This window comes from Bubalus bubalis, chromosome 24 (assembly GCF_019923935.1).
Source record: "Bubalus bubalis isolate 160015118507 breed Murrah chromosome 24, NDDB_SH_1, whole genome shotgun sequence".
Classification (NCBI taxonomy): domain Eukaryota; kingdom Metazoa; phylum Chordata; class Mammalia; order Artiodactyla; family Bovidae; genus Bubalus; species Bubalus bubalis.
The window spans coordinates 25,505,883-25,517,978 of record NC_059180.1 but is presented as its reverse complement, the minus strand read 5'-3'; the positions used below and the strand labels follow the sequence as shown (position 1 = coordinate 25,517,978).

The window sequence follows — 12,096 nt, the reverse complement described above, 5'->3', positions numbered from 1 at the left end:
TGTGGTCCCCATACCAGCACTGGTGCCATGCAACGTATTAGAAATATAGATGCTCAAGTCCTATCTCAGACTGGTTGGGAATCTGCATTTTAACAAGATTCCCCCAGGTGACTCATACACACATAAGTGTATGCTGAAGAGTCAGTTGGAACCAAACAGACTGAGTGGGAAGCTTGGCTCAGCCACTCACCAGCTGGGTGACTTGGCACAAGTGACTAGTGACTTGCTAGTGACTAGTGCAATGAAGAATTCACTTACCCAAAGCGTGGTCTGGTCTATGCCCTTGGCTCCCGGGAGGTGATCTCCAAGACCCTGGGATGTCTGGCAGGCATGCCTTTGTGTGCCTGGGGGCTCTGGCCGTGGGACTAACAATGTGATTTATGATGGGAGCTTTCAGTCACTCAGTTCAGTTCAGACCCGTCATGACTGAGGCACAAGTTGGACCTCTAGGCGGTGCTGGAGACAGAAGGTCGGCCACTGGACAGAGTGTGATCAAGCCCCAGTTAAAACTCTAGATATCAAAGGCTCCTTGGTTGGCAATACTCTATGCACACTGTTACCCCCTTGTGACCAGGTGGAGGTACTGCCACCCATGACTCCACAGGAAGAGGATGACAGGACCCTCTGGACTCTGCCCTGAGCGTCTCTTTCCTCAGTTCAGTTCAGTCGCTCAGTCGCGTCCGACCTTTGCGACCCCATGAACTGCAGCACTCCAGGCCTCCCTGTCCATCACCAACTCCTGGAGTCTACCCAAACCCATGTCCATCAAGTCGGTGGACAGATTCTAATTTGCATCCTTTCACTATCATAAAACTGTGGTCATAAATAGTGCTTTCCTGAGTCCTGTGTATCATTCTGGTAACATATTAAACCTGAGTGTGGTCACAGAGCTTGTGAATTTGTAGCCAATTGGCCTGAAGTGAAGGTGGTTCTGGGGATTCCTGAGCTGGGTGTCTGAATCGAGGACAGCCTTGTGGGGATGCTCTCTCAGTCTTTGCAGTTGATTCAACTCATCTCATTTCCCTTCTCTGAGCTTCAGTTTCCCCAGCTGAAAAATAGCCATCAAAGAGACCATACCTTATATGGTGTTGAAAGATAAGTGAGATAATGAATACATAGGAGGCTCACAATAACCTCAAATATTACTGTTCCCATCGTTCAGACGGAGAAGGCAATGGCACCCCACTCCAGTACTCTTGCCTGGAAAATTCCATGGACGGAGGAGCCTGGTAGGCTGCAGTCCATGGGGTCGCTAAGAGTCGGACATGACTGAGTGACTTCACTTTCACTTTCCACTTTCATGCATTGGAGAAGGAAATGGCAACCTACTCCAGTGTTCTTGCTTGGAGAATCCCAAGGACGGAGAAGCCTGGTAGGCTGCAGTCCATGGGGTCGCACAGAGTCGGACACGACTGAAGCGACTGAGCAGCAGCAGCAGCATCGTTCAGACAAGAAAATTGAGGCTCGGAGAGGTAAAGCAGCTTGCCTGCAGTCACACAGAGTGTGAAGCTAGATCTAGCTGACCTTGTCCACATGCAGTACTGTCTACTCATGACATGTTGATGCTTTCTGGGAAGGGAAGGACAGTACTGGTTCTGTTGAGTTGGAGTCATTCACCCCCATCCCAATGCTCCCCACTGTTTCTCTTCTCTCCTGAGATCCATGTGACATGAATATTAGACTTTTTAATATTTCTCCATAGGTCTTTTTTCTATTCTTTCCCTCTCCCCTGCCACCACTCAGAGAATTTTTTATTCTCTGTTGTTCAGATTGCCTAATTTCTCCTGATCTCGCTTCAAGTTCACAAACTCTTCCCTCTGTTATTTCCATTTTGCTATTGAGTCCATCCAATGAATATTTTATTTCAGTTATTGTACTTTTCAGCTCTAAATTTTCCATTTGGTTCTTTTTTATACCTTCTATTCCTGTATCTGCTGGTCTGTTGATCTTCTCTATCTTACCGTTCTTTTCAAGATGGTTCACCCTTACTTTCTGAAGCATGGTTATAATAGCTGTTTTAATGTCTTTGATAATTTCAATATCTGGGTCATCTTGTGGTTAATGTTTGTTGATTATATTAACTCTAGGAATTTGTCAAATTTTGCTCGGTCTTCATACATCAGGTAATTTGGGATTGCAACCTGGGTATTTCAAATCTTATGACAGTATAGGTGTTGTCCCAATTCTACTGAATATGTTGATCTTTTTTACTTCTAGCAGGCAGATGATCACAGGCTAGGCTCAGAGCACAAGTTCTAACCTGCCTTCATGTGCCGTTACTCCAGCAACTGGTCAGTTTTCAAAGCCTCTGCAGTGTTATTACTATCTGCCCGTCACGTGCGTTCCCCAGGGGCCAGCTCAGGACATGGTGGTCTACCCTGCAGTTCTGGTCTCAGTCTCTGATACACTGTGTGGGGTCATCTCCACTCCTGCACAGCCTGAGGATGAGTTTAGCAGTTCACACACAAGCTTACTGGATGGATCCCTTCTGGAGCTGCATCCTCTCTGCATCTTTCCCACTCTGGCTCCCAGGGATCCACTTTCAAGGCCCTCTGGCTAGAAAGCCAAGGCTCTAGTTTCTCCACTCTGCTGCGCACTGCCCATGACCAGGTCTGGATGGAGCCAAGTGCCCACTGCCAGCTCCTCACATGCTTCCACCCCCAGGGCACTGCAGGCAACACAAGCTGGCCTGGTTCTGGCGCTGAGTCCACACAGCTTTAGTGTCCAGCCCTGGTTGCTGGACACTGTAGCTTCTGGCAGATGTGGGATGCTGGTGTTTAGGTGAGGAGTCAGATGCTGGGCTGAGCGGCTAACCTCAAAAGTGTCAGCGTTTTGATTCTCATGCACTTTGCAATGATTAGAACAGCAGGTATGAATTTCCAAGTGGTCATTTCTGGATGGACAGGTCCACAAGCTGACCTGTGTTTAATTCCCATAATAGGAATGACATGCTGGATTTTACACAAGAGAAAGCTGAGATTCAAAGAGGTGGGGTAATTTTCTTAAAGTCACACAGCTGGTTCACAATGGAGCCAAGGTTCAAACCCAAGTCTGGGTCATTCCAGGGTCCCCTCCTCTATGGCAGATCCATCCATCTCACCATCATCATCATAATCAATCCGGTATTTATTGAGCAACACCTAAGTACAAGGCACTGCCCAAAGCTTTTTACCTGAACTGTTGAGACTGGAAGAAACAGAGGAGGAACCTGAGGCTCAGAAGAGAGATCTCAATCGCCCAAGGTCACGCGCACTTGCTGAGTGGTAAAGGTGATATCTGAACCAAATTGCACACTTCAATCCATACTCTGAGCAACCATCTCTCTAGGAGGCAGAGATGGGCCTGCTGCCCAGTGAGTAGGTCCAGGAGGGGAGAAGTCAGAGCATGCAGGAGGCTGCAGAGAGGAGGCAGAGCATAGGTGGGCCAAGGCCAGATGTTGGGGAACATCTGTACCCTGGAACAAATCCACGGCATCTCGATCTCAAGGGAGTTTCTGTCTCTCACTGAATGGCTATGCTCCTCTCAGACTGGCTTGCCCTCCTCTCCTCCACTGGAAAACTACTGCCCCATGTCCCAAACCCTGACACTTTTCCAGCATGTCCTCTGGTACCCATTCAACTCTGAGGTCTTTCCAGGCAAGAGGGCAGCACACTGTGCTCCAGACCTCCCTTCTCATTCTCCTCCATGCCTCTCTACCCGTCTCATCTCACCAGCAGATTCAATTAACCAATTTGATGCTACAGCTGCAGAAAGCCAAGCAATTATGGAAAACAGACCAGGTGCCTTGGAACTCACTCTCAGAGAGGGGTCTGGGAGGCCTCCAAGCAGACAGCGGGATGGGGAGGGAGGCAGAACAGGAAGGCAAATGCTTGCCAGTCCAGACTGCACAAGAGATCCACGTGGGGAGCTTTGAAAGATACACCCACCCCATCCAAGATACAGGTGCTCCAGCTGATGTAGTTGCTCCAGGCCTGGGCATCAAGATATTTTTAAGACCCCATGTAATACTAACGTACAGATGGGGTTAGAAAATCTAATGACGTGCAGAGGTTAGGATCACTGCTGCAGAGTTTGATTCTTTCTAACACAGACAGAAAGATGGTCACTCACCCTAAAGCACTTCCTGGGTCTCTATGTATCTGCTCCCCAAAGTGTGGTCTGCAGACCTCAGCATCTGCATCACTTGGGTGCTGCCAGAAATGCAGAATCCCAGGCCCCACCCCAGACGGAGTCAGAATCTGCATTTTAACAAACCCCTGGTGGATGCCTGTGCATGTGAAAGTTTGAGGCACCAAGTTTTCTAGTTCTAACTACAGACGCTGAGAGTTGGTAAAAAGCTAGGAGTGTCAGTCATTGCCTGGTTTCCCTTCCCGGGTGCTGTGCAGCTGCTCAGAGCTGGTTATCACTGAAGGCTCCCTTTCTAAGCCTATGTACAGGTCAATTCCTGTAGCAGCTGCCTTGAGAAACTCTAGCAGGTTTGGGGGGTCAGCAGGGCACGGGTCTTCCCTGCTGACCCCTGGCAGCCCGTGAGCACCAGGCTGAAGTGTGAAGTCAGGCTCAGTTTCTCCTCTAGCCCTGCCTGACCTCGCCTCCCTCCCTACACCCTACAGTTCCCAGCCCCCACGTTGCCTCCTCTCACTCCCCAGACTGGCTTGGGCACTCTGCAACAGGCCCTGCTCTCTGCCTCATAACCCTCAGACCAATTCACAATGAGTTTGTACTGCTGTGGCATTTGATTAATGTCCCTCTGCTAGAAGTAAGCTCTGTGAGAACATGTGTCATGAACGTCTGGTGGTCTACTGAGTAAGGAGCATCTAGCAGCAGAGGATGAGATGGTCGGATGGCATCACTGACTCAGTGGACATGCATTTGAGCAAACTCCGGGAGATAGTGAAAGGCAGGGAAGCCTGGCATGCTGCAGTCCCTGGGGTCACAGAGAGTCAGACATGATATACCGACTGAACAGCAACAGCACACAGAATTTGCTCAAAAAGAGTCTTTCAGTGGGGACTGATGCCTAGTTGGCTCCTGGCCCAGGGAGCTGGACCCTGCCTGCCCCCCGCTCTGGCATCAGAGGCCACCTGTAGGCAGTGGTCCCTACTCCTGCTGCCCCCAGGTGCTGGGAACCTTTCCTAAGCTAACTGCCTCTTGACTACAGTCACCAGATGAGGTCGAGTTTTGAATGCTTTTCAGAAGGCCAGGCCAGAGGATCAGGACATGAACTTCAGTTACTTCTAATCTAGCAAGCACCCCAAAACTTCAGCTCCAAGCAGACAGACGGCCTTCTTCTGACACCAGGAAGGAGAGTGACTAGAAGAGAAAATACCCAACCCAGGTAAGTCTACAAAATAAGTGCTTCCTTCCCTTTTTGAGCTTTCCACAGAATCTCAGAGTCCAAACTGATAAAGTGGCTAGAACAAAGTATTTATTTATATATAATAACCCATCTTCTTTCAGAAGCTTTAAGATGGCATCTAGCTGCATAAATTTGGTGTCTGTCTAGTAGTAATAATAGTAGCCAATACTTAAGGAGCACTTTCTCTGAGCCGAGCACCATTCTAAGCCTTCATATGTATTAATTCATTTTGGGCTTGACCACAATCTACTGAAGTCAGGACGACTGTCCCCATTTTACAGATGAGGAAGCTGAGGCAAAGAGAAGCTGAGAAGAGTGCCAAGATCACAGAGTGAACCCTGGGAATCTTGCTCAAGGATCTGGCCCCTAACCACTGTTCTAAACCCCTTAGAGAGGACAGTCTTCGAGGCTCTGGCCTCAGCCTCCAGGAACTACTAGGAAACCCTGGGGTTCTATGGAGCTTAAGCTGCATTTCTTATCTTCTTGCTTTTTAAAATTGTGGTAAAATGCATGTAACATAAAATTTACCATTTTAACCATTTTAAGGTATGCGTGCACGCACAGTTGTTTCAGTCAAGTCTGACTCTTTGCAACCCTATGGACTGCAGCCCAGCAGCCTCCTCCGTCCATGGGATTCTGCAGGCAAGAATACTGGAGTGGGTTGCCATGCCCTCCTCCAGGGGCTCTTCCCAACCCAGGGATTGAACTCGCGTCTCCTACATCTCCTGCACTGCTGGCGGACTTTTCACTGCTGAGCCATCCAGGAAGCCCCAAGGTGTACAGTGGCATTAAGACAATCCACATGGTGCAGCCATCACCACCATCCATCTCCAAAATCTTTACATGCTCCCAAACTAAAATTCTCTACCCATTAAACACTAACTTTCCGTTCTCCCCTCCCCTCCACCCCTGATAACCTATGCTGCTTTCTGTCTCTTATCAGTTTGATTACTCTAAGTACTTCATATAAGGGGAATGATACAGTATTTGTCCTTTTGTATCTGGCTTATTACTTAGCAATGGCACCCCACTCCAGTACTCTTGCCTGGAAAATCCCATGGATGGAGGAGCCTGGAAGGCTGCAGTCCATGGCGTCGCTAAGAGTCGGACACAACTGAGCAACTTCACTTTCACTTTCACTATTACTTAGCATAATGTCCTCTAGGCTCACTCATGTTGGAGCATGTATCAGTTTCCCTTCTTTTAAGGCTGAGCAACATGCCACTGTATGTATACACCACATTCTGTTCATCCATTTATGCACCCATCAGTGGACATTTAGGTTGGCCACTCCTCAACTCCCACCCCTCCTCCTCTGCTCTTTTTAGCTGTTGTGAATAAGGCTGCTATGAACACGAGTGTGCAAATGTCTTGAATTCTGCTTTCAATTCTTTTGGGCATATACCCAGAAGCAGAAATGCTGGATCATATGGCAATTCTATTTTTAATTTTTCAAAGAGCTGTTATCAAGCTACATTTCTTTTTTTCTTTCCTTTCTTTTTAGCTCCTACTTCCAATAACAGCCCAGTAACCTCAGTGGCCAACTCCATTTTACTTTCTAGAAGGTCTCTGGACCACACGCTGCTGTCTCAGGAATCAAAAAGCCATTTCCCCTCTCTTTTCTTTTAAACTTCAGCTGCAAAATTACCTGATTGAAAACTGCTGAAGAACCTCATCCCACACAGGAACGAACTGCTCAGAAAGTCCAGCCCACCGGCTAATTACAGGCTTTTACCAGGATTCTCCGCAAACGCTTAAATTGCAGATCAACCTTCCCTTTGTTAGGAAGTGTTTGGAAACATGCTAATGGGCTGGGTTTCAGATCCTTAGCCTGGAGGTGACAGCTCTTTCCCCAGTGGATAAATAAAGCAAGTTAGAACCTCATGGATTCAAATTCCGGAGAGTCACAGTTTTGCTGAGATAGCTCCCAGCTCAAATCCACATTTCTCTATTATTCCAGCTGGTGGTCTTTCTGCAAATGCCACCCCAGCGGGGATTTTCACTCAAAACTGTGGTTCGGAACCCTGACTGAGCATTAGAAATATCTAGGGTGCTTTAAAATACAGATATTTCTAAAGAGCCCAGGACCCCAGCTAACCTAGCTGAACCAGAGTCTCTGTGGTGGGATCTGGCCACTGGCAGCAGGTGAAAACTCCCATCTGATTCCAAAGCGCAGCCAGGCTTGAGACTCCCTCGCTTAGGGGGACACAGAAGTCTGCAATCCTTCCTACCCTACAAAGAATATTTTCAATGGGCTTTTAACCTGAAAAACCTGAGCTAAGGCCTTTAAAGGAGAGAAGTGGGTCTTCCACGAATGGAGAGTACAGGCCTTGTCTGATGGCCACAGACGAGAACAGCCCCCTGGAGCTGGGGGTGGAGGGTGTCAAAGCAGGGATGTAGGGTATGGCTGGGGTGGGGGATGGGAGTGCCGCTATGGTTTTGAGACTTCGGCCGTATGGGCTTCACATATGGGATCTAAAGTGGCTCAAAAAATAAATAGACTCAAGTCAATGTATGGCAAAACCAATACAATATTGTAAAGTAAAATAAATAAATAAATAAACAGAAGAATAAATAAATAAATAAATAAACTCAGAACTGTATGCAATTATTTTCTGTCCTCCGGGGAGGGTCCTGCAGAGTTCCTCTCACAGGCTCTGATGCTCTGTCACACACTTCCATCCCTGCTCCTTGGCTTTTTATCCTAGTCTGCCACATGATGGTATATGATGTAGTTATTAAAAATAAGGACTTAGATCCATCCATATCTGCATTGACCTGGAGGGACTGAACACACTCACTGTTCCTGAAACAGGAGCAAGTTTCAGAATGACATCCACAGAATGGTCCAGAAACTTTCACAAGAGAGCAGAGATTGCTAAATACACAGTTTTGGAATTAATGAATAACTCTTTAAAAGAACTGACTCTTCCATATGTGGATGACATTTGTGTGAACAAGGAGAAAAGTGTGGAGTGGGACACACCAGGTGGTGACTTCTGGGAGAAGGGCCTGGAAGGAGGTGAGGAAGACAGTATGATTTCCTGAGGGCTGAGGGCTTGATCTGCGCTTGACACAGTGCTTAGCAGTGATTACGAATGGATCTCTTTTAATCTAGGTAATAGTCCTTTGAGGTCTCCTTGTATGGTTTCCCTGTTTTACAGATAAGAGAACTGAAACACACAGATCTTGCCCAAGGCCACAAAGGACCCAAGCTATGCAGTGCACCCCTCTGTTCTTCTGATTCTCCATTCATACACTTCCTTCAGTTGTATCACTCACAACGATGTGATATTTTGGTCATAAAATTTTAAGTAAAATATAAAAGTGTCAGGACTTTCCACATGGGCTCTCACAATGCCCCACTCCCCCAATCCCTTCCTGATCTAAACATGCAATAGGTCCTTTATTCTCAGGAGGGAGGGAGGAGTCGTATTCCATGCTTGGATCCAGTCTTGGTTCAATATGGCTCCCACTGCCTGCTCGCCACCTTTAAGGAGTCGATGGAATCCCTGTCTTCTGTCTTGACCTGAAACACTGTGGAGAGCGAGGTCCCAGTTTGTTGGTAACTCAATCTGGACAGAAGCCATCACAGGTTCTATCAGAAATCATTACCTCTGCTAGGGCAGGCGGCCCTGATTGGATGCAGACTCTCGGGGTGACAGGTCTTGACAAACCCCAGACCAGCCTGCCTGGAGGGGTCTTGGAGCATGGAATATCTGCAGTCTTGTGGATGAGAGGCAATAAGGTTGTTCAGTGGAAGGACTGCATGCAAGGATTTTTCAGTTACGGCCTGCTTTCTTGGGAGACCTGTAAGCCAAGGATTCTAGACTGGATCTAAACAGATGATGGTTTCCAATTAGTCTGGAGCAAGACTCCTCAAAATATGAGGTCAGATCCCTAATGCCCTCATGACCTTGGTGCTTGAGGAAATGCAGAGCCCTTGATCTTAGGAGCTAGCAAGACCAGAGCTTGAATCCTGTCTACCAGCTGGAGCCCCTGGGTCGATTGCTCATGTTTTAAGCCTCAGCTGCTTGCCCTGTAAATTGATGAGGATGATGATGACTTGACAGGGTGGACTATGATGAATATTAGCAATGATACAGGTGAAGTCTGTGAAAAGGACACAGGAATTAGTAACCATTACTTCTATTAAATCTACGTTGTGGTGGTGGATGAGGGCAGCTTCTAAATGGCTTCAGTGATCCTTACCTCCCAGTATCCACACCCTTGTATAATCCCCGACTCTTGAATGTGAGCTGGACCTAGTGAGTTGCTTCTAATGAGTGGAATATGGCAAAAGGGATAGGTTGTCACTTCCAAGACTAGGTTACAAAAGGACTATAGCTTCCCTCTTGCCCATCCTCTCTTACCCCTTCATTTGCCCACTTTAAGCCAGTTGCCATATTGTAAGTTGCGCTATGAAGCAGACCATGTGGTAAGTAACTGGGCAAGGTCACTGGCCAACATCCAGGAAGGACCTGAGGCCCCAAGCCAACATTCTGCAAGGAACTGAATCCTGCCAACAACTATGTGAAGAAGATTGAAAACAGATCCCCACCCGATCTTCAGGTGAGCCTTCAGATGAGACTGAAGCCCAAGCCAATACCTTAACGGCAGCCCTGTCAGAGAACCTCAGCCAGAAGCACCGAGCAAAGCTATGCCTGGATTCTTGACCCACAGCAAATATGAGATAATAAATATTGATTGTTTTGAACCACTAAAGTTTGGGGTGATTTTGCAGCAATAGATAACCAATACATCCTGGAAACAGTAGATTAAATTATACTTTGGAAACAATAGATTCAGCCAGAGTGTGGCACCTGAAGTCTTTACTTAAATGCCATGTCCTCTGGGAAGCCTTTCAAAATCCTCCTCTCTGAGTTAGGTGATCATATTTTCTTATGTTTCCCTACTAGACCATAAGCTACTTGAATCATCATATCATCAAAGCTCTCATAGTACTTAGGATTATCTCAAAGTCATAAGTCACTTCATCTTCACAACAAACCTATGAAACAAGTACTATTATTGCCCACATTTTGTAGATGACAGAAACTGAAGCTCAGAGAGGCTAAGTAACTTGCCTAAGACTTTAGTAATTATGTGGAAGTGCCAGGAAATCTGGCTTCAAAATTCACATTTGCAATGATTATACTTTGTGGTTCTATAAATCTTTTCCAAATTCACAAATGGTGAGTTCAAACCCAGGCAGCTAAATACCAGACATGAAGTTCTTAAATATCACCCTCTCGAGATCACCTTCTATCCCTAGGACAATACGTTGAATATGTCTCACCTGTAGTTCTCAATGTCTGGAACACTACCTACCTGTAAACACTAGGCTGGCATTTTCCAGTTCTTCTTGGGGAACTTTGAAGCTGAAGGATTCATTGTAAAAGGGATCGATTGTGCCTCTTAAGAAGGATGTCTTCTTTGTTTTCACAAGCTTGAGTCCATGTACCAGCTGAATTTTCACAAATGGGTCTGAGAATAGAGTGTTGGAGATCATGAAACCCAATCCATCCATTTACCTAACTTTCCAACCATTTGACCCAGTGACCTACCCATTCTTTCATCTTTCATCAGTCCATCCATTCCAGGTTTCCACTCCTTCTTTCATTCATCCATTTCCCCATCTATCCACATATTTTTTTCTTTTTCCCACCCAGCTTCTTCTCTGCTCACCCTTTTCTCTCTTTCTCTAGACATGCAAGATTTACTGAGCTCCCCGCATGTGTCAGGCATTGTGTTCATTTTACAGATGAAGAAACTGAGAACTCAAATAGGAAATGATTTGCATTAAGATAAGGCTAGTGAAAGAATAGCTAGATCCAGAGCCTGTCCTAGTTTTTCTGCCCTTAGAAGCCCATCATCATGTCAGTGAGCCCAAAGCCCATACAGGGGAAAATAGAGATGGCAGAATTATAACTATTATTCTTAGATCACTTTACAGCTTACAAAGAAATTCATGTACATTATCTAATTTTATGTTTGTCTAAACAACCCAATGAGATAAATGCTGTTATCTCAATTTTTCAGATGGAGAATTGAGGTTTATAGAGGTTAAGTAACTTCCCCAAGGCCACATCATTTATAAGAAGTAGAACTAGGATTTGATTCCAGGCAGTTTTACTCAGGAGCCCTTAATCATCCTATCATACTGACTCTCCCACTATGGTGAATCTGAAACTCTCCAGCTTTAATACCATTCCCTCCACTGGCCCCTTCAAAATCTGTTTTTAATATGTGGTTTTTGAGAATACAAGTTGTCTTCTAAATTCAGCTGTCACTTTATGGCAAAAGTAATTTATTTTAGCTATTGCACTTAGAAAAGACTATATTTCCACCACTGAGCTGAAGAGATCCCAGCAACCATGACTGCTTTCATAATATCCTTTGCTGTCCTGGGAAAGCTACATAAGGAGGGAATGTAATCTGTTCTATTTCATTAAAAGTCACGTTCAAATTGGTGTGTTATAGACACTTGAAATACAGCAGTGTTTTCGGAGCTGGCATTTATAAAGATGTATGCTACATTTGAAATGAGCTAGAAAAAGAACCTCAGAGGGTGTCCACTGGTCTCACGGACTAGAAAGCATCGTCAGTGCTCACTACCGCCACCTGGAGCATGGTGTCTCCACTGCAGGCATAGCATCTGGAAAGAGAACGTGGCTCTCTCATGAACCACTCTTTGCAACCCCATGGACTATGCAGTCCATGGAATGAATTCTCCAGGC

The 12,096-nt window shown here is 46.2% G+C and overlaps 1 protein-coding gene across 5 annotated transcripts in view; it reads right to left on the bottom strand.

Annotated features, from left to right (window-relative positions):
* SYT17 (synaptotagmin 17) overlaps positions 1-12,096 on the bottom strand; it is an 88,833-nt gene that overhangs the window by 24,205 nt on the left and 52,532 nt on the right. For 3 of the 5 annotated variants that reach the window (XM_025274659.3, XM_025274657.3, XM_025274661.3), the window contains exon 7: positions 10,688-10,843. In XM_025274659.3, coding sequence (XP_025130444.1) covers positions 10,688-10,843 — 156 coding nt within the window. Of the gene's footprint in view, positions 1-8,645; positions 8,894-9,157; positions 9,470-10,687; positions 10,844-12,096 lie in introns of those variants that run through there. The other 2 variants (XM_044935603.2, XM_025274660.3) reach the window with 2 other exon arrangements.